We start from the raw sequence: 23,609 nt of genomic DNA, 5'->3' as shown, positions 1-23,609 counted from the left end.
ATAAAAACACAAGTCTCAAGTCAGGTTTCTGCACGTGAGACTAAAGTGCAACTTAAGTCTGAGCCTAAGGTCCAACTCCCAGTCTACAAAATGAGTGACCTTGGTCGTCTTTCAGGCAGATTACTCAGCAGTGTTTTACTCGGTTACTCCCCTAGGGCGGTTCAGTTAATCAACTCACCTGTTCAACGTCCTATTTAAGTTCAGGTGTGCAGTTGTTCACTCTCTTCCTTTACTGCAGTGCTGCGTTCGTCGCCTCAACCTCCTCCCCGGCTTCCACCTGTGAGCTCCGTTAGGGGTAGTTATTATTACCCAAAAGTTTTATGGAAATCTTATCTCATGGAATTGGATGGAGTTTATGCCAAACGAAAAGAATGTGAATGCCAAAACTAAAAGGATGTAAAATAAATAATTTTACTGCATGAGTTGTCTGACTGAAATGACCTGATTACAGATTTTGTGGGTTTCTCTGATGAGAAAAAGGTATGAGTGTGAATAGGAACAAAAATCTATGTCAGCACAGAGATTACACAGATTTTTTCTTTCTAAAAATGTTTTTTTCAGTTTTGTTTTTTTTAAATGTAAACAAAAAAGTATTTTCTATTTTGTGTCCATTAGGTTATGAATAGGTCATAGGTTTTTTTGCTTATGGATGAATCGCAGCATTAACCAGTGACTTTACCTCTCTATGGCTCTTTACATTTTATGTAATGCTTTGACTGAAATGAACACATTTTCACAGAAGATGAAAGAACTTTAATTAAATATAGTAAAAGTCCAAAAAGGTATTTTACACTCCAAAATAAAAAATAAAACCAAAATCAACATTGTAATCTTTACAGTAGTTTCCTCTTGCTGTCCAAACAAATACTGTGGATTTTAAGTGTGAATGATGTGTCGACATCTGTGAGCCTCAACACAAACAAGCCATGATAAATGACGGTATCTCTGTTAAACAAGTGTTCTTGATCTTCTTCAACAAAACCATTTTATTTACTCTTCCCTACATAAAGGCAACAGTTTCAAAAAATGAAAATCATGTTTCTCTTTGTGAGGAAAAACTGATGACGTATGCACATACACACACGCACACACGAGCGCTCTGAACAGACAAACAGAAAAAGTGGTCTCCAGAAAAATAAATAGGTGGCTCATTTTGAGGAGGAAAAAAAAAGGCAGAAACATGCTGGGCAAACATAAAAAACATTATAATAGCACAACAATGAAAACGTCAAATGTTAGGACAGAAAAGGCGAGATGTAAAAAGGAAAAAGTAAGGAAAGCGTTCCTTCAATACTTTGAGCCTTCATTGAAAAGTTGTTTCACCTTAAAATCCATTACATGGAAGGAAAAACACACATTAAAAACAAAGGCATGTTTGCATGTTTCTACATCTAAATGTTTCGACAAATGCTGATAAATGCAACCGAAACTATACATAATACAATATGAACAATAGAAATGATGATCATAGTCACTTAAAAAAAACACAACAAAAAGGGTTTTATGGTTTGTGAATAAGATCAGATTTCCAAGTATGGCTTTTGACACACAGACACCTTTGTACAAAAAAAAACTTAATAAACATTCAAGCCTGACAAAAGACAACTGTTGTTTTTGTTTGTTCTTGAGCAACAACCCTTCCAGCCATTGCAAGACATTCTGTTTTTCAGATTTCAGATTAGAACAAATTTCTTTTAACTAATTGTCTTCATGTAAGAAGTCTCACAGTTAAATGACATGGCAACATTGCAACTTTTGATTAGCAAGAAGAGTAAAGACCAAAGACTTTATGTCATAAGACTGTTCAGGTATTTTGTACTTTTGGGTTTGGCAAAATTAAAATGACTCTTTTTGTAAACTTCAAGCACTAAAAGTGAGTAACATCTTTTACAACAGGCCACTACACTGCTGGCATTTTTAAGACAATATCCAAACATAATATTCAATTAAAAAAACAGCAGCATGACATCATTTGTCATTTAAAAATATGTAACTTTATGGTAAGTTAGTTTTGCTCTTGATTTAAAAAAAAATAGCTAAAACTGGAACCCAGCATGTGTCCTTGGTATAAGGGAAGCTTTTTCACGTTTCATTATAATGATGCAAACAAGAATTTTGACATTTGTCAATTTTGGGAAAAGCAACTTTATTAAGAAACATGACCAGCTGAAGGTTTTTAGGATTTTTTGTGCATTAAAAAAGAAGTCCAATTCATGATCAATACTGGCTTTCCTCTGACAGAAGTTTGCAGTTTTTAATTCTTAATCCAAAGTTTATTATACCCCAAATCATTAAGCACAAAGCTGATCAACTGATAGAGGCAACATGAAAAATTTTTTCGCCCAAAGACGCAACAATGAAAGTATGACGTAGTTTTATATTTCTTTTTCTCAGATTTCTTGCATTTCAGTGCTGCCTTTTGTTATGTTAACTCTCCCTCCATCATCTATTATACACAATTAGTGTCTCGGATGCATTCGAGAGTAAGGTCACATGACCTGGCTTTTGAGGTGAGAGCTAACCTTTTCAACCATTGTCATAAAAATCAGGGTCACCTTTGGACATTTATAGTTTTTGACATCCCTCTGAAATCTCTAACGTTGTTCTTGCAAAACAATCACATATTCTTTAACTCTGAAGCAAATGTGTAAATTTTTTAAAAAGTTGCCGTTTAAAACAGAACAGCTACTTATCAAAAATAAAAACAGGCAGATGTCATTATGCTTTTCTGTTAGTGGCTGAATCAGATTATTTTTAGCTGACAAAATGACCAGAGTGATAGATGTATTTGAGTAAATGTCTCAGATGTTGCTTATGCATCCAGGTAATTGTACTCATATGTAAACTTTGAAACTTTGCTTTTCTAAATCTACTTAAAGCACTTAAGAAAATCTATTTTTGTGATTCCAGAATGTGCTGTTTTAGACATTTAGCACCTGGGAGCAGCAGATTAAAGAGGGAATTGGACTCCAAATAATGCCTGGAAATTCTTGATTCGGTGAGGCTTCTTCAGATGCAAAATGGATGGATCTGTAGGTTTAAACGAAAGGACTTAATGAAGTGGAGAAGTTCTCAGTTGGTTGAAGTTGAAAGTGAGATTTTGTCAAAGAGAGATTTGGCTTGTCTGTCTTGGCTGGACCGATTCTGAATAAATATTCCTTCTACACCGTTTTGACTCATTATCATTATCAGGTCTTCTTCACATTATATTCCTTCATTAAACAGAAAACAAAAATTCATAAATAGAAAAGGCTTCATGTAGGTTACAGTTTTAAAAAAAGATTATCACACATTAACTGTCACGCAAAAAACAAAAAACAAATCTGTCAATCACTCAAGAGGAAGTGAAGTTCATTTCCTGTGTCCATGGATAGTCATAATGTAGGCGTGGCCATTCTCCTGTAAAAGCATTATGGTGTACAAAGTCTTATCTTGTTTCCTTCCACAGAGTTTTTTGTTCTCACTGTGTTCTCCTCGCAGTTGTTCTGTGATACAAAGGGCCTGAGTGGGGTTTTGTTTCTTCAAATCGGGACAGTTGCTTCCATCCCTGACCGGAGTCCGACTCGCGCTAAATCCTCCCGCAGGATCGGCGAGGGTGTGCTTGTTTCAACTCACACACATACACACAATCATGCAGTCACAGCTTTACATGGGTGGGACGATCATTCCTGGGATGGCTGTTGGGTGGAGAGAAGAAAGACATGAGTGTGTGTAGGGGGCGGTGAGAAAAAAAAACTTTTAAAACAGAGCCAAATATTTTCCTCATCATAAAAAAATCCCCTTGTAAATATATCAATATGTTTTCTTCCATCTGCACAGCTGTGACTAAGGCAACACTTTAAAGGAATTAACAAAGGAATCAGTGCAACATGCGAGATGCCTCACAAATACGCACAGTTCATTCTACACAACACCAGTTGGTGTTACTTTATGCCATGGTCGTATGTGCGCCCGACGGATTGCATCACTGCATCTTTAAAACCTGCGGTAATGTGCAAAGAGCGAAGCACAGCACAGTGTGTCACACAGTCATGTTTCCATGACTACAAACTATACAACAATGATACACAGGAATTCCCTGCAGACTTAACTTACTGTAATCCAAATTAACAAAAAAGTGACCATTAAAGCTTATACACGTTACTTTGTAAAGGAGTGTTGAAAGCGGTTGCAGTCCAACAGCTGACATTTTTGAATGGTTCCCAGTTAGCTGTCAGTGCCCGATCACCCCGTGAGTGTGTGACAGAAGGAAATGTGTGCGTGTCAGCTGCGCTTTGAGTTCCCACACCCCCGCACATGCTCACTCCACACCAACAGCTAAACAAAGTCTCTGATGTTGAGAAGACCATTTTCCATGCCAAACGTCTGTTTTTGTTTACACAAATATATGACTTCCTTTCTTCCCAGCTTATCGCACAAGAAGGGAGGAGTTACCAGGCAACCTAATGGGTTGATGTGCAACATGAGATAGGACGAGAAAGTGGCAAAAGATGGCAAAGTGATATACAGGATTAAGGAGATCAAAAATGGATGGAATAGTAAAGCACCAGAAATGTCTGGTTATTTAGGAAACAAGTCTGAAATGTGACAGACGATTGGGTACATAAAAGGAGCAAATCCATGAACTTAAAAGCATTTCAAAAAGAAAGCAGTCGAGGAACATACTTCAGGTGAAGGCCAAGCCTTGTAGTGAGCCGGCCGTGGAGTACTTGCTAGAGTCCACAAATGTTTGATCTGGTAGAGAAAAGTAAAGGAACGAGAATGGAAAATGGTGAGGAAGGGCGAACAGGAAAAAGACAATTAAAGATAATTTAAATTCAAATCAAGTTTTTCTTTAATGAAGCACCAATTCAACACATGGGCTGTCTAGTAGCGCTACACAAAAGCAGGAAACATCAAACCTAGGAAAATGTATCCAGATTAATGTTCTCCAGTTTATTCCTAATAATTGAAGATCATTTTATCCAAGTATGCTTTGCCATATTCAGTCCAGATCATTCCAATAAGTAGTGTTTGAATGATAGCCCACAGGTAACCATGTTTTTCGTGGAATCCCAAAGGAAAATGTGATAGTAGAGAGAAAACTCCCACTAAATAGTAGATTAGGAAGAAACCTCCAGTAGAACCAGACTCAGCAAGAGAAACCATCTGCTGCGACCGGTAGATGTATTGTTCTGTTCAGAGATCAATACATCTACTACTTGTATGGCACATCCTGAAAGACCCACTCCAATGAACATTGTGTTTTTGGTATTTTTAACATGTTCTTGTAGCATTTTTCTCATGATGGAGGACATATACAAGGAAGATTAAGATTAAAATTGTGTTTCTGAGTATTTCTTTATTCAAGTCATAGTGAATGTAGACGACTAGATCCATGTAGGTCTTGTTTTCCTCGTCTAAGCGGACATCTGGCTCAAAACTGTACGGCTTGATAGCTCCAATATTGCTCGTCATTTTTCTTGCACCGCTAATGTTACCTTTGGTGAGTGAGGGGCTGTAAACTAGTGAGAGAGAGTGTGAACAAAGGGATGATGGGAAAAGAGCGCAGGCTTACTCCATGCCAAAATGTCCCGCCTACAACTTACAGGTACATTTCTATTGAACTACTGCTCTTTGGAAACTTAGAAAACAACACAGGTTTTTTTTTATTTGGTTATAAACAGCATAATCATAAATAGAAGACCACTGGGAATGCTTTTACAATACTTCAAGAGATGACTCGATCAGGACTTTAACAATAGTGGACCCATGTAATATCAGAACAATATTGTGGATGTAACACAAAGTATGAAAACCCCAACACCCTGCTCACCGCAATTCTCAAGAAAAAACTAACTTTAACTTGAAGCAACTTAAAACGTGTCTTAAGTTGACTACTCAGAGCAAAAGTCCATGCAAAAGCTCTACCATTTTTTAGGCTTAGCTGTGTAGTGTTCATCATCCTCAGATTATTTCATCGCAGGACCGATCCAATAGTTGGATCATATCAGAGACTATAAATAGGACTTGCTGCCTTCACTGCTTGGAACTGTGAATTACCTTGGAGTCCGTTGCCATTAGCACTTGTACATGAAGGCGGCGGAGAAGATGAGGGTCTAACCACCGGAGCAAAGGCAGATTTCTGCTTAACAGCTGCTGAAACCATGTTGGCCGGGGAGAAGGAGAAGACGCCAGAAGAGGAAGAGCAGTTGGAGGGTAGAGAGGTGGAGGAGGCCATAGTGGGACTGGATGGAACAACTGGAAGGAGAGATCCAAGAAGGTTGTTACACAAATAAAAACTTTTATGGACTCCACAAACACTTTCCACGAATCTGACAGTTATCTGTTTTCATCACCATCGATGGGAACTTTGGCAAACAAGTGATAACATCTGTCTATTCTGCTGTTTCATCTCTTCTTTCCTTGCTCTCTTCTACACTAAGTAGAAGTACGATGCAATTACCTAACAGAAGGAGAGGAGGTGTGGCTGTCAGATAAAAGGCAGTGAGGAAAAGGAGATGGACTGAAAACAAAACGGAGCTACGAGCTTTTGCTGGTGATTGTTTTTGAAGATTGCTCTGCAGACATACCCTTGGGACGTCACTTTTATCAAATGTAGGACGTATGTTTTGCTCATGGAGATTTTGTTTGCTTGCAGTTCAATATACACTCTTTTCATTCAACATATGCAAGTACAACATGATGTTTAATGACTGCTTTCATGCTGAAAAGTGCAGACTGCCAGTGAATAAGCTGGTCCTTGATGAATAAACCCCATTCATTCAATCTGTAGAGAACAAGAACAAATCTAGAACTTAACTCCTTGAGCAGACTCAAAGTTACCACTGTGTTGCATCACGCCTTATTTAATTAAACCTCCTGATCAATTAGGATCTGAGTGAATTCTAGATTACAGCTGTCATGGTCTGCAGTGAGGCCCGATGAGCACACAGCCTCTGTGCCTGAGAGTTCCTCAGAGTGGAGTTTGGCATTTTATTCCTCCAGGAGGACGTTTAGAGGATTAGAAAACCACTTGATGTTGGCAAAAAATATTTCTTTAATCAACAGTATCGACACCCATGAACCATTTATTCATCCCATGGGCATTGAATCCCCCAATTCTTGCACAGATGTTGGTCTTTGCACCTTTCACTGATAAAAACCTGGATAGTCTTTCTCATGGGAAAGTTGTCTTGACACTAGGATGAACTCATCCCCAGAGGTCTAATCCAAAAAAACCAGAGTTGCTAAAGGGCTTACTCTCTGCGTAATATGACCTGAAGTTTATTTCCAGTAAAAAGCACCAGAATGTGGTGTGGCACAATCGCTTTCCAAAGTACTCCCACAATTCCTTGTGGTTTTTAATAAGTTTTGTCATCAAATACAGTCAGAAGTCTTAGAAATGGCTTTGATCAACATTGGGATCTGGTCTTGGTCGGAAATGTTGCTAAATTAATGGCAGTGCAGATGCAAAATGAAAATGACTGAATTGTCTTTTTTGGTAGTTTTTCTGACACTTTGGGACAAAATGGTGTTCCTTCTTAAAAATTTACAGTTTATAGTCAGTGAAATTAGTTTAAACGTCTCTAATAACGAGGTCACTTGAATGATCTGAAAAGCTTCTCTAACATTTTTTGCTTCCATGAAGTTTGGTAGTTTGGAGATAGGAAAAAAAGTTAAAACATTACAGAAGAAGAACAGATTTGGTTCAGCTTTTGTTAATGAATGTTATGCAATGTGCATACACTCACTAGCGTAAGGCGAGTTAGCTGCAGAGCCATTGAGGAAAGTGGGTGAGCCTCCAAGGTTGGTCATGCCTGTGTTGTTGGTGTAGCCGTTCATGGTGCTCGTGACTGAGGAGTAACTGGTTTGCTGAGGTGTGGAGCTGGGCACGTAACCGTGAGGCGACACACTACTGCTGCTGCGCACAAACCCTGCAGGAAATGGGATGAAGAAGAAAAAAAAAGACACTGGTAAAAACTCGTGTTTTGTTGGCAGTAAAGGCAGTATAACTTGTGATTTAACACATTTTGCACCTTTTTTTATACTTCCTCATGTTCGGGGCCTCAAGTGAGATGGAAATTTAATTAATAATATTAATACATGACAATTTTTGATATTCAAATGAAAGCAAACAAAAATGTGCCATCTCATAAAAAAAAAAAACCTAACATGAATGTTATGACAGGGAGGGAGTCAGAGCATCTAGACGAAACCCATGCAAACTTTACAAAAAAATGATGTAATTATGTGAAATTATTTACAAATCATTAAAATTTAAAAAACAAAACAGACTTTTTGACTTTGTGCTTTTGCATTTTTAAAGAATTTTCTGTCTGGAACAAGTTACATTGCTGTCTCTTAGCAACCTTTGTTATCTAAAATGAAGTTTCACCCAAGAAAGCAAAGGATGAAAAAAATGTGTTTTTTTAATTTCCTTTACCCTGGTTGGCTTGAGAGGTTTCAGAGACGTTGACGGACAGCTGCCCGGTGAAGGAGTTGACTCCCATCATTCCAGTGTGAGCTGAGCTGGAGAGCTGGGTGTGTCCTCGAGGAACGCTGTATAAAGCTTCTGCAATATCGGCCGCACGCTTCAGGATGATCTCCTACAGGAAGAGGAAAACAATCATTGCAATAATAGCAATGGAGTACGGTTCTCCCCTTACTTTCCCGTTTGAACACTTGTACGTCTGAGTCCTTACCTGGTTATTATGAGGCATCCCATAAAGCGCTTCCACCAGATCGGCCGCTCTCTTCAGAATAACCTCCTGAGACAGAGAAAAGTTTAAAAAGTTATCCTTTTAATATTTAATTCAGACTTTTTCTTCAATGTGTTTTTGCAGGTATTGGAAAACACATTTACTTAAACTACTCAAGTAAATGCTGTCTTCTATTCCACTTGCAAAAAAAACAAAAAACAACAACCCTTCAACACATCATCAAGATATTTCCTTTTCACCACTTCATCATAAGAAAATAAATTGCTCGTCACTTCTTTTAAAAGTAGAGATTAGCTGCTGTCAGCCAGAAAGCTTTTATGGTTCTTAATGACCTCTTGAAGTGACAGGTGTTTAAAATATGCTTTAAAGTAAATCTAAAGTGCTTTGCTTCACTGCTTTTCAAACCAGCACATCGACTTAGAAAAATCCTGCTTGGTTTTGAGGTTTTGGCTTGTGTTAAGCAGCAATTAGTTCTAAATTTGAAGGATCTTTCCAGGATTTCATTGCAATTAACAATTAACACCTAAGCTTGTGTTTTATAACTTTATCACCTTTCATTCTGTCTCTATTGTCTTATTTACTGTTTGTCCACTGCTCCTTATCTTTGATTTTAGTCTTCTGACACTGTCCTTTCTACAAGAGTCGCTGCTTTCTCAACAGCGGGTCCCTTTTATCGTTTTACCTCTCTCTGGGAGCCCACCCCCAGGTTGAAGGTGTCTTGTTAAACAGGTAATGTGTTGTGTGCTGTTGACAGAGAGAAAACGACTCTGTTCACGCTGTTAACCTGCACCGCGTGACACCTTCATGCACATGCTTACGGTTCACTGCATGTGTGCTCCCCTTTGAGTTAGCGGCTGGAGGAACATATTGCCTTCCCATCAATATGTGTGTGTGTGTGTGTGTTTGTGTGCCTGTGTGTGAGTGTGTGGCGATATTAAAGGTCACAGATCCAGTCAGCAGTTTAAGTGTGCCTGTCAATGGAGCTAAATTCAATCTTTTGCACATTATTACGTTCCTGCTGGGTCTCTGTTAACCTCTCATTATTTGACCGATGAGCTGAAATTCACACACAAGCGTGCACGCGCGCACACACAGAAACCCGATCCTGAGTGTTGAAGTGGTTCCAGTAAGGCCAGTAGCTGATAAACGGGAAGGAAAGATGATCTGGTAACGTCATCATCATCATCATCATAATCTTGAAGTCTGCAGGCTTCTGCTGCCTCTGACTGCCAGAATCGATGCAGTTTCCCTTTGTCTCCTTTTGCTGTGAATTTATAACAAACACATCCGTGACCTTAGCTATACTTTTACAAACCTGCCCTCGCTGTTCATTAGTCAAAACGGTAAAGATAATCGGTCTATACACAAAGTAACTTCACCTTTTTGCAGATTTTGTGTGATGTCACAAAAAAATGTGGTTTAAGATTACAAGAATGCATCTACAAAATTTAATAACCTTATAAAAGGCCCTCAAGCATGTCTTTTGGAGTCATGACAGTTTAGACATCAGAAAACATATTTCTTTTTCTTCCTAACCAAACAGAAAATTGCAAGCATTGAATGGTGTAATGTAATAACAATGTAATAAGAGTGGGTTGGTTTTAACCCACCACCCCACACACATGTACTTTGTGTTCACCATAAAAGCTATTTATTCATGCTCATCCTAAACCGTTACAATTTCTCTTTTTTTTCTTAGTATCTAAAGAACTCAATCTGTCATGTTTAACTCTTTAACACCGCAACTGTCGGCAACAACAGCAAATAACTTACGTTCTTTGAACTATCGTTAGCAGTATTAACGTAATTTCAGTGGATTCTGACGCAAAGAAAAGCGGCTTTGCAACAAAGCATCAGCTGCTTTTCTCACGGCAGAATAAGCTGGTTTACGTTGATTGAGTAAACACTTCCGTGCTTCAGTGTTGCTTAATATAGTGCTTTTTTTACGCTTCAAGATCTATTGGAATTACGTTAAAAGGTGGAAATGGTTGAAGCATTACAGTAGTACGAAGAACCTTAATACTGGAGCCAAAGTTCACCATACTAAAACCAGAATAAAACTTTTGTAATGTTGACATGTTTTATTTAGAGTCGGTATCATGTGAAAATACAGAAAAAAAACATCCGTTGGGAGAATTAACAAGAGGAGGATGAAATAAAAGCGCATCTTGAGGAAAGATGGAAGAAGAAGAGGAATCGTTGATGATGCTTTTACTGTCTGAGTTACGAGCAGCACTAATTTCATAACCTTGCATTAGATACACACACACACTGTGTACATTAGCACTTGGGAAAGCTGGATCGGTGGTCACAATTGTGTGTAATGTGCGTGTGCCAGACCAGCAAAGCTATGACACACACATGACTTATTCCTCCCTAATGTTGCCACATTAGCTGCTTGATCTGCTTCTAATGTGCCATTAGGGATGCCTTACATGCACGGTCATACCTTACACAGAGATGATGTCATCCTAATATGTTAGTGCACTGGGTCATGGCGCCCAGTAGTGCACATATAAAAAAGTATCGACATGTATGCTTCCATGTCCTTTGGGGGAAATTGTCTCTCTAATGTGATGTGAGATGGTGGTTTCAGATAGCATCTCCTCTCAGCGGAGAAGTGAATTTAAGTCCCGTATAGGTTTGCGTATGACACATGCAGCCAAAGACGGTGTATAAAGCAGATGGTTTTATGTACAGTACGTGTTAATGCATCACCAGAAATGACTGATACTGCCGATGCCAATGACAAAGTTTTTTTAACATGTGATTTCGTGTGCAGACATGTCAGCTGCAGATACTTTAAGGTGGTTCAGTTTTTTTGTGTTTAAATGCAGTTTGCAAAATGCAGTTCCAGCTATCCATTCCAACGTAATTACTAATCAACAGATACTCATAAGAGCACCCTAATTTATAAGGTGTTGTACAAGCATAAGGTACGAAGAACTGAAATCTTCACAACCTGAAGGTGTGGACAGTTAAAACATATAAATGCAGTTTTACTTCTTGGATAAAAATGTTATGCATAGCTAATGGTATGTTTTCTTTGAATATTTAATCACAATTTTACCACCTGTTATGCTGCGTTCACAAAGAGCATGTGACGGTAGGTGTGAACGTGTGCGTATATGGTGTTCATGCTGGAAAAACCTTTTTTTCCCTTTCCACTGTTTACTAGCGCAAGTCCACTAAATGGTGGCAAGTGGCTCAGGCGGTAGAGCAGGTCGTCCAGTAACCGAAGGGTAGGCGATTCGATCCCTGCTCTCCCCAGCCAGCTGTTGTTTCCCGAGCGCAGCACGTCTGCAGCTCAGCGCTCCCCTAGGGGATGGGTCAAATGTTACGAATAATTTCCCCACTGCGGGATAAGTAAAGTAACTTTTGTTTATTTATTTTTTTGAAGTTGGAAGAGGCTGGTGCAAAATAAGTGATGCAAACCTGGCAAATCTATCTTCAGGCTTTTTCTTTCCAGGCTTCTTTCCGATACATGAAAGACTTGGTGTCATAGAATTCCAACTAGGCATAAATTAAAAATTTTCTCCTACCTGATGAATTGTCAAATGTTTGTCAAATCTTCTGTGAATTAGAGGGGATGCCATCCATTTGTCAGTGCCAAATCTGAGTCCCTGAATGGTCAAAGTTCCCTTCAATGACAGCGTGTTTTTGTATGTTACAGTAGAAACTTGCATTGCTTTGTGTGAATGCGAGAAGCCCGAAATGTGCATTTACACACGTTTACATAGACTTTTCATTGAAAGCTGCTGCTTGACTGAGAATTTCCAAGTGTTAGGAACCTGACCTTTGGGTTTTTAAAGAAGCTTGAAAGTGAGTCTTTGTTCCTGTTCCAGACTGGTATGAGGATCACCGCTCACCCGTCTAAAGAAGTTAAGCTGAAAGAGACAAATCCTCAACTCTTTTTGTAATATGTATGTGGTAAAACAGGAAAAGAGAATAAATCTGTTTTCCATTGTAATTATGTTTCTTTACCTTTCTCGTATCTGTACTAAGACTGATGGAAACAATGATTCCTTCATTTTAATTCCCATTTTAAAGGTATATAATTACTTTAAGGAGTTAAAAACATTTTTTTATTTCTTTTTGCAAGGCCTTGGCAGACCTAGAGGTTCATCTGAACTCTGGTTCACCTGGAAACCAGAGTGAGTAAAAAGTTATTCTAGGATGTGCACAGAGATAGACTGCTCACCTTGTCACATTGTTTTTTTAGTTAGGTATGAAAAGTCGATTGCTTGAAAAGCTGTTGCCTTAGGATTTTACAAAATATTACTTTTACAAGAAAAATAGTATTACTATATATATTTACATTCTTATAACATTGAACATTTGTTAAACATGATTTAAAACCAATAGCTTTAAGGAGATGGTGATGTTACTGGATGTGAGCTTCAATTTGACTATATTTGCACATATGGATGCTGAGGAGATCACAGTGGCGCAAACTGGCAGTTGAATCTGTGTGTGTGTGTGCGCGCGTGTGTGTGTGTGCATATGTGAGTAGTGAAATCCACTGAATGTTCAGTGAACATTCAGTGGATTCAGCTGTCCACTTGTAATCCTCTTACACAGTCCACTGCCCTGCCTGTCTGTCATCCATGCAGGTCTGCAAAGCAACTCTTAGAACTTCAATGCACAAAGTGATCGATACTCAATGAGCACCCAACAGTGTCTAAAACATGGCAAACATCTGTCACTCAACAAAACCAACGAACACTTTTAAAGAATCCAAATCAGGGGGGTAAAACACGTGCGCTGAAGCTCAGTCGCATTTTTCTAAAATTCAAGTATTAACCGTTGAGACAGCTAACATGTGTCCAGCTCACAGTTTAACTTTCTGACTTCTCTTTTGTCTACAAGGTGGCACTGATTAAGTTCTGGGAGGAGGAGTGTATGCGTGAGTTGTGCTAAGAAAAATGCAAACTCCACCATAGAGGCTGACTAATTCCTCTTTCTTGACACACTGGACGAATTTGATCTTTCATAAACAGAGTGAGGTGTTTGCAGCTGCAAGAACGCCTTCCTGAGAGCAATATGGTCATCTAGAAATCAAGACCTCTACATTGGTTGATGATCAAACAATAAGGAAAATCAGAAACGGACAACATGGTTAGGTTAAAGCAGGCGGAGAGGGGGTGAAAACAAACTAAGATACGAAAATGTGCGGACTTGAATGTTTTACCTCTTAAGTGAAAATAAACCAGAAACTTTAGAAAACTCTGTTATTGCACAGTTTGATCAGTCTTATGTGAATTTTTGTAGTCTTCGCAGGTTATGTTTGAGTTGGTTTACAAATTGAGGAGCACAGAGAAAACTTTTATTTGTCAACATTAAAAACAGAAAAACTGAAAAAGAATTGACTGTAAATAGTTTTGACATCCTGAAAGGTGAAAGGAAAAAGTCAAATAATTCCAGATTTGTGGTCAAATGTATGACTGAACCATTTAATTTAGCCTCTTTGTTGAGTTTTATTTTAAAAAGCTTCAGCCCTTAATAAACTAACAGTATGTTAGAAAGTGAAAGCAGCTCTTATTAGGTGTAAAGATGGTTATGATGTTTTGCACATGTTCCCGCAGTAATGATGCACATTGCATGCAATTGTTAACACATGTGCAGGATCCAGGGTGTCGGTACATTCATGATGACATCACATAATCACCAAAGTATCCCATCATGACCAGCGCCCATCGGTGAATGATGTCAACCCTAAATCAGCCAATCCTGGACCGGCTCCCGCAGGAACAGAAAAGTAGTCCGCAGCTTGTGATTATGAGGTTGTGAACCCCCCCCCCCATCCTTATACAGACGCAAACTCAAAAAGCCCACACTGAGGGGAGCGGCGAGCTGCCAGTTCTGCTGAGGATGGCAGGGCTTCATATCAAAGCAGAGCTCATCATTTGGTGCTAATTGTTTGCATCTGCTGATGTTTTAGATGCTGCGCTTGATCTGCAGCTGATAAACAAATAGTCAGATATGACTGTCTGATCTGGAAGGGATTGATATGCTCACCCGGTGAACGGGTGTTTTGCTGTATGAGGCTTTCAACACAAGAACACACAGAGGTCTGAAAAGAGAATTTCTGCTTAGAGAAAGTAGGAAAAAACACATTTTTGTCTTAAGCTTACGTAAGAATACGTCTGCGGTTGAAATGAAGAAAACCCGAAATATTCTGTGTAATTATAAAACAGCATCTTTCTAAAGTGCTTCTGATTGTCATAATTTGTTTGCCATCAAAGGCATCACATTTATTTGCAGGCGATTAAAGAATTGCCACCACACCTTTGGCAGCCTCTCTGGGTCCCCTGGGTGCCGAGGGATAACTTTCTGAAGCCTCTGGAAACCGTAGTCGATGGTTGGTTCATTCAGTGCTGCAGAAGAAAGAGAGATAGAAGATGAGAGTGGAGGAGTGATTTAAATAAAAGCTTAATGGAGTTAACTGGAAACACGCCTTGCATTGTTTTGAAAGGGTGTTTCATGTGCAGATGGAGCTGCAGAGCTTCCAGCTACAGAGCTGCCGGTTCATGACCGGCTTGTTGGTTTAATAATTTGTAATACCTAAGATTGGTGCAACAACTGACTTTTTAACCTCTCACATACTTTAGAACATCAGAGGAATTGGACTTAGTGGGCCCATTAAGGTATTTTTTAAAACTGTCAGAAAGATTTTTCTTTTCTTTTCTTTCTGCATTGTTTTTATCTAATAATTTACTTTCCTTATTGTTCATCTTCCACAAACTTTCACCTGCATTTATACTGTACAAATGAAAGGTTAAAAAATATGTATTTCCAACTATTTTATTTATTTAAAGCTTCTTTAAGCATTTGCAATGCTTAAAAAAGCTTGCATTGATGAATTCTTAATCTTTATCAATATTGATACTAATATTGACTTAAAAATTGGGGGCTAGAGTGAGCTTTTTTCTTTGTTGCCCACCTCCTTGCCCCACAGTAGCTTCGTCCCTGATTTAAGCCCAGAGTTTGTTTTTCCCAGACAGAACTGTTTGATTCTAGAAAATTCTGGTCTGCAATTGGTCTATAAGTTTTCTTGCATGTAAAAAAAAAGACAACTTTTTTTTTTCTAAATATAACCTATTATGATTATTATTTCATTTTTCAAATGACAGTTATAAGAAAGACAAAAGATAGAAAATACATAAAATAGAGAAACCTACAATAGAGAAAACTAAAATGGAAAAGTAGACTTAAAATCTAATATTAAATTCGACTCCTTTCAGGACTTAAAAAATATGTTCTCTTTGGCATCTTCTTTAGCATTTTTGTTGCTCAAAGCAATCTCTGATTTTCACAGACATATCAATGGTGTCTTATAACCTCAAGAAGCCTCAAGAGCAAAAAATCAATGATTGCTTCCTGTCCTTTATATTTAGGAAAATGCATGATTTTCCTTCAGGGTCTTCATTTGACAGATAATGTCTTCACATATTTTTTGACACAGTGCCTTATAAACATTGCTCAGAGCACCACAGAAAAACACATCACAAACCAATGACAACTGTTTCCTATCCTTGACCTTGCAATCTTTGCTAACTTGTGACTTTCAACAGACCTGCTCTAGAGCTTTTCTATCCTTGCTTTACCTTCATGCTGTCACTGCTAGTGTACATCATAAGCTTGCATACATGACATACAGATGCAAAATGACAACATCTGTAGGAGCCAGCAGGAGGGATTCAACTCATGAGGAGAGAGGCTCATTTTTCATTTTATGACACTTTGTTCCAAAGCACCATGCTGCTATTACGTAGGTCTCTGTGTGCAAAACTGGGTTGGAAAATAATGAGCCTGCTCTGTGTGTTCTCTAGCAGTTGACAGAAGCCTTCAGGTTTGAAAAAGTGACTTGTGACTGAAGGGTTGACAGTCCAAATCTGAATCGAACCCTGAAACAGCAACCGAGGAAAACTGTTTTCCCAAGAATTCCTTTGAGGAGCCTCAAAGCAAATGTTCACTCTGCAGATGAAATTATTTCCATTTCTGAAGACAAGCGGCCACTGTGGCTTAGTGGGTTCAATTCCTGGGCTTTGGTTTTAGTCTTCGTGGGGTAGATATGCAACGATTCCCCACGATTCGGTTCAAACCTCGATTTTTGGGGCAAAGATTTTGTTTGGGTCTGATGTAAGATTTGTGTATTACAAAACTATAATAACAACAAAAAAATCCAAGAAATCCTTTTTTTAAATTTGCTAATAAGCTGGTAACAATGAAGAAAAACCTTTCATTTGGCTTATACTAAGCCTGGTGTAATGTAATAAAACACAATAAAACATTATACATTTAGTACAACAAATTTTTGACTCTTTCAATGTAAATATATTCAAACATTTGCAGTACAGGGAATAAGGTACCAATATAACTAACATACGGCCTAGATTTAAACCGAGAATTGTAGCATCCCTTTAGTAGATACCCCTCAAGGTGCCACCAACTGTAAACATTTTGATAATAATTTAATAAAAAGCTTTGCAATGTATTTACAAAAAGTATAAAAAAAAGTATGAGAGACTGGAAGTCTGTTCTTCTTGCCTAAATGTGCAAAACATTACAAGAATCAGCAAACAACACTTGAAAATGAATTATTGGGAACTGGCACTAATCACTGCACTGAGGCATAAAGTCTTAAAGTGGACAATGATGGGAAAATCCACTTCAAGATGTTTTTAATCTTATCAAAAAAGTGGCAAAAAGGTTAAGAAACTGCCATCAGAACCCGTACAAGAAAACTTGACATGTAGAGAGAAAATGGGAGACAGATCAGTTAAAAAAAAGAGCTCAGTTGACACTGGGCTGTGAATTGTAGCATCTGGCTGCAGGCAAATACGCAGCAGAAAATCTTCATGTGATGCTCTCAAAAGCAATTACATGATAATAACAATGCAGGAATAATCTAAGGGGTTTTAAAGTGAGCTCAGAGTTCACTTTAATGTTCCAATTACTCTCCTCTACAGTTTTTACCCAATCAATACATCAATCAAGTGGCGCTCTGAAAGCTCTGTCACTCAGATGGGCTGTTTAAAAGAATGTGTGTGTGCGTTCCTGCATTTACTGATGCGTGCTGAACACGTGTCACATTGTTGAACCTTGTAATTTTCAGTGTGTGTGTGTGTGTAAGAGAAAAGGAAGTATAAAGTTATGCCAGATGCATGGATGTAGGTGTGGGGGGAACGGAGGGTGTGTTTGTGTGCATGATGTCCAAAGAGTGCAGCTGCACTGGTGATGTCTGGTACTTTCCACATCCAGAACTGATAAATTACTTGCAGCCAAATGTCCTGCGCAGCTTTGCAATTTCTCTTCAGCCTTTTTTTAGATTTTATTCTTTTAGATATATATCTATGTTTTATCATTATCTCACACCCTACTTTCTGGTTTCTGTTAGGTCCTGGACCACTTAATTTGTTAGCAACATAACTTCATAAATTGTAGGCTGTAAAAATTCCAGATGTTGAGAGGGTCCCGGACAATCTTCTACTCCGAGGAATGTTTCTGGGTGCAACATGATTTTACGATTTGTATGTGGTGATTATGTGAACATGACTGTGTGGTCCTAATGGGCAGATTATGAAGAATGTTACACATTTTTTTGCTTTGTGGGTTTGACTGTTTAGTACCATATTTTCTGCACTATAGGGCGCTCTTAAAAGCCATAACCCATTAATGCCTGGTGTCTCAAATTTGCGACAAACCACTTTGGTACCAAAATTACCTAGATGTAGCATCTACTTAAAAGCCGTAAGTGATTTTTTTTTTCATAGCTGGAAATAAATTCAGGCATTAAGGGGTTATTTTTGCCAAAAAATGAAATAAACCACAGTGCACCTATAGATTAATGCTGGTATGCGCCAGACTGTGTTTTTTTAGGTATTACAAACAAGGTTGGGAGTTACATGTATTATGAATACGCTAACGCAGCTAATGCTTTTAACTTGGCTAACGTGTGAAATGTTTCAAACAAGTTCTAGAGTTACTGTGTACGTAGTCAATAAAGTTTGACTGATTGACGGATTAATCTCTGACTCGCTCGCTCAATGCACCTAATAGTTCAGTGCACCTCATTCATGACAAAAGCTTGAAAATAGACTTGATAAGACTTTGATAAGAATCTGTCATTTATTTTGACTGACTTTTAGCTTGATTAGTGTAGAATAGATTTAGTGAAATGTTAGGTTTTCTTTATATTTTCTGTATGTTGCATGATGATGTTGCCTTGTTGTGATAAACTTGTGGTTACATGCTTGCTGCTTTCTCTGTATGCAGTAGATTCATGCACTTTTTACAGGTGTCTGGTTTTTCTTCAATGAAGTAGACTGTCTATTGTTTTAGGATGTATCTAAAAATCTGATGGGTTTAATATCCCACTCCAATCCTCTTTTGAGCTCTTTTTAAAGCATTCTCAGAGGTATTTTAATTAAGATTATTCAGATTTTAAGTCAAACTTAAACATAGTTTCTGCAGAGCAGCAGGAATTGATCAGAAATTCGCCTCTGAGTTGTGGTCGCATATGAGCACTCTTGGCGCTGAGCAAGTCTGCCCTCATTTCCAATCATCCCGTTGTTTAAAAGCTCTCCTGCAAGCTTAAACCCCTGACAACACTAACCAATATTACCGGTGCAACAAAAATGGCAAACAACATCGGAGCTTGTGGCCCGCTGATTGTTGCACTTACGAAACTGCTAAAACCTTTATCAAATCCCATATTTATTTGTCTGTAAGTTGTTAGAAGAAAGCCGTTGAGAAAAAATTGCAAGTAAAGTGAATGTGTTCAACAGGGACAAAAGAAAAGAAAAAAAATCCGTCATGGCTGAGACAAACAATTACAAAAACAGCTGCCTAACAGTCGGCAAGCTATCAACTGTCAGAATCAACTGCCAGCGTCAGATCAGCACTCAGTTCATCTCTGGAGACATAACTGATGCCAACACTAAAATTACACACACTCGTGCTCCCCACACACCTACAAGTTTGACAAATTCTCTGAGCAGGTTGTAAAGCCTAAGGATCTCCTGCGTATGAATTGTTTGTCCATGTTTTCTGATTCTCAGAGGTCGAATTTCTGTAAAATGTTTATTCTGGATTTTAAAACAGTAGTATTGGCTTATTCACTCAAGCATACATCTCATTTAAAGGCACTGGTGGAGCCAAAACACTGACCCCCGCCCACCAGATATAGTGAAACAGAGGGGTGTTGATGGGAATTGTTTGTATTCCAATTGGAGACAAGTGAAGAACAAAATGTTCCCAATAAAAAAGTTTGCTTCACAGAAATATTTATTATTTTATTTGTCAAGTTCAGTTGTTAGAGAAGACAGAACTTTTTGAGCAACTGCATAAAACCAAATCTGCCTGTCTCCATAACACTGCCTGGGCAGCAGAAATCGAAAAACAGCTCGGACACCTGAGCAGAGGAGATGACATGGAGGAATGAAACTGTTTCATCTCTTTAAATTCTGCCCCCCAAACACCCCCCACTGCTCCACAAACCAACCCAGCATGAATCCCTCCGGCTCTGTCTTAACTCCCCTCCTTCCTGTCTTCTGCTTCATCTCCTTCTTCCTCCTTCTTAACTACACCTTCTGCCACTTTCACCCACATTTCTCTTCTTCCATCACTCCTCCAGCTTTGCTCCCTCCCCTCAGAGTCCAGAGCCGCTGTTAGATCAATACTCATTGAAGTTTCATGAGGACACACCATCCATTCCTGTTTCACAATAAAATGTGAACAGAAGAAGGAGGGAGACGGACAGATGAGAAAAAAGGTGGCAAAGAGGGAAAAAAAATCGCAAATGATGTATGTTGGGACATTGTATGTGCATGTAAAGCACAATAATTATGTTTTTCCTGTCTTCACTTGGACGGGCCAAAACAAAGGAATGCACAGATGAGAAAAAAAGGAAGGGAGAGGCAGGAAAACGACTCAAGCTGGGTGAAAGGACAGACCGAACTGATGTAAGAGGAGTAGGAGTAGGAGGAAACAAATAGGAGGTGTGGTGGTATTGATTCTCTGGCCAGCCAGCAGTTCAATAGCACTGAATTATTGCTTCATTCTTCCCCTTATGAGATGAGATCTCTTTCTCGTGCTCTCGTCGGCTCTGCGACTTTCTGAATGATAGTATATGTGTCTACGTGCATGTGTGTATCTGCATGTGTGTACTGCTGTACTGTATGTGAGATCCACTTAATGCCAAATCAATACTTTACAATCTGGTTTTAAAAAATCCACACTGCTTCACAGGGTTTTTTTTGTTTCGTTTTTGACATTGTGTTCAACTCTATTTCTTTTTTTTAATCAGAACAACTATGTACAAGCCAGAAAAAGTAAAAATATCTGTAAATTTTCAGTTTTGTGCAGCTTCTCTATTGAGAAACCTACATGGAATCTAAAACAGCCTCTACATGAATGAGTGTTCATAATGTTTATGTGTGAATCTGTGCACAATCATCATTGATTACCGCTTTGCACAAAATAATTTTTAGTGGTGTTTATTGGTAAAAAATGTTCATTTCCTCCATCAAGCAGATGAAAGCTCCATATACAAGCATTTTATGTTGCTATGTTTTACAATTACCTTTAACTCCTGTTTAAAATCTGTGCAGTGGGCAAAATATAGTCCAGTTCATGTGTAGCTTTTTTCGTGAGCTTCATTTTTTAAGTGCATGCTTGTCAGCATGCTAAATTGCTTGGTCCTCACACCCAGAGGCTACCACAGCTGGAGCACAGCAAAAGTCACCGCAGTCAATCCGCTTTCATTTCTTTTTCTTTTTTTTTGCCAAAGACTTCCAGAAAGGAGCCAACCTTAAGGTGGGGTCAGGTAACCGCACTAACAGATTGTGTTTCCCGGGACACATTGAAACAATCATGCCAATCATGAGGTCACCAGGGTCTACCTCTGCCCAATAGGAGAAATAGTTAGACACCAGAAAGACCAATTACAAGTCGCCTTGCCTCGGGGTCATTGCAAAGATGTTTTGACTGAAGAACACAAAAGCAAGCTAGGGAGGGGGGGGGGGGTAGTTTTTGTCATACACAATTAAAAAAATCAAAATAATAGTAGTTTTCTGTTTGCTGACAGCTTTTACTGTTCATTTGTTTTGAAAACTACAATTTAAGAAAATTTTCCAAAATCTTAATGGTTCTTTATCTCATATCTCTTGTGCTAAGTTCACACCAGTCGTGTGACCAATCTTCAAGAACTTGCTAAAAGCAGAACGTGGACCCGGTTTCTGCTTTTGCACCTTCGCCATCTCTTATGACATCACAGATCTGCTTAGATTCACCATTTAGAGAAATACCACAAAAATCAACGAAACATCTCCTTTAAGCTTTACTTACTTATATATGACTTTTTTAATAGTATCTATTAACGCAAGTTTCACCTGATTTAGCTAAAAAACAAACCAAGTCGGCATTTTTCGACATCGCATTCTTGAACGCGCGTTTAGGATACGGTGTTCACACTGGACTGTCGCTACCAAATACTAGCGCATGTCCACGTCCTACAGTTGGAGGAGGGTTGGTGTGAAATGTTGAAGTGTTGCAAATCTCGCAAATCTTCTTCCAGGTTTTTTTTTTCACAGCTCTATTCCGATGAATGAACGAATGAAGCTGGTGTTGTATAACTCTAGCCAGGCACAAACCGCAAGTATATATTCCTACTCCATGATCTATTTTCAAACTGTTTGCATTTTTTTGAATCAAAAGGAACACCATCCATACGTGACAACTAAATCTGAGTCCCTGATTGGTCGAAGGTTTACCTGGTTTAACTAGCAACATGCGTTCAATGGCCGTGCATTTTGTACGTAGAGCCTGAAAACGTTCTTAGAAATGTGCATAACTATGCGTGAACATGAGAGTTTTGAACACGTAAGACCGAAACATGAATTTTTGCGTGTTTATATATAGACTCTTCCTTAAAAGTGGTCGTTGCAACGTGCGTTGCCGAGGGTGATAGCTTTATATCTAAGTTTCTTCCTGTTAGAGGATAGTCATTTATTTCCACTTTTGCATCATGCACGTTCAGAAAGATGTGTCTGATACTGATCTTTATAAATACATTTTAAGAAAACTTGAAACTTTAATTGAACTATAAAAAAGAAAGATTATTTTAATAACTTTTTTTTAAATTAAATATGGGTTGGATTAACCGGGGTGCCACCTACTGGTAAATAAGATCTCAATTACTCAAGTTTATGTCAGAACAAGTTAATAAATCAAAGCTGTTTTTTCAGTGACTCCCATTGCGTAGACATGTCGGAAAAAAGACTAAACAGAAAGTTCTATCATGTCTGTATGTCAAACCAAATATAAACTAAATCCACATTTAAATGCATATGACTAACTTCTACAAAGACACTGCAACTTATGATAAACTAAGAAAAATGAATAGATGCTATTTTTTTCAGGTGAACATTCATTCTAAAATGATTCTACAAAATAATGATAAAAGCACCTTTTTCAACACTTTTTACAGTTGTGGACATCGCACCTGGCACTATATCACATGATAAACCGCATAGAAATTGAATTAATGATCTAAAAATGAGGAGCTTTTCTTTGTCAACAACTAAAAATTTATTTTAGCAGCCATGTGATCTTTACTGTCAAAAAATAAATTAAGAAAAAGGCATTTTCTAAGGAAGCAGGATTGTTCTTTAGTCTATTTCTCGGTTACTCGTGTTAATGATCTGGCTTAAACACTGACAGTTCATTCGTGTTTCTTCCTCGTCATTGATCAGGTCCTTTATCTTCCCTTAATTACTGGCATCATCAAATTTTCCTGCCTCCCTGTTAACGACGTCATCATTATGGTGTGATGGAGCCACGACGAGCAGCAGATCAATACCAGACATCACATCACCACCATCCATTTCCACATATATGTGCAGA

General features: G+C 38.4%; 1 protein-coding gene across 1 annotated transcript in view; it reads right to left on the bottom strand.

Moving 5' to 3' along the window:
- Nucleotides 1-730: 730 nt before the first annotated feature.
- The window catches only part of LOC101175674 (transcription factor COE1), a 90,978-nt gene continuing 68,099 nt past the window's right edge, over nucleotides 731-23,609 (bottom strand). Inside the window, exons 11-17 of the mRNA XM_004076149.5 lie at nucleotides 14,991-15,079; nucleotides 8,685-8,750; nucleotides 8,426-8,588; nucleotides 7,734-7,916; nucleotides 6,043-6,240; nucleotides 4,666-4,734; nucleotides 731-3,677 (exon numbers count right to left, since the gene is read on the bottom strand). Of these exons, the coding sequence (XP_004076197.2) occupies nucleotides 4,667-4,734; nucleotides 6,043-6,240; nucleotides 7,734-7,916; nucleotides 8,426-8,588; nucleotides 8,685-8,750; nucleotides 14,991-15,079 (767 nt within the window). The 3' untranslated portion in view covers nucleotides 731-3,677; nucleotide 4,666. The remainder of the gene's footprint in view (nucleotides 3,678-4,665; nucleotides 4,735-6,042; nucleotides 6,241-7,733; nucleotides 7,917-8,425; nucleotides 8,589-8,684; nucleotides 8,751-14,990; nucleotides 15,080-23,609) is intronic.

This window comes from Oryzias latipes, chromosome 14 (genome assembly GCF_053564925.1).
Source record: "Oryzias latipes strain Hd-rR chromosome 14, Olatipes_Hd-rR_3.1".
In the NCBI taxonomy this organism is placed as follows: domain Eukaryota; kingdom Metazoa; phylum Chordata; class Actinopteri; order Beloniformes; family Adrianichthyidae; genus Oryzias; species Oryzias latipes.
The sequence above is the reverse complement of the archived record's forward strand: the minus strand, read 5'-3'. Positions and strand labels throughout refer to the sequence as shown.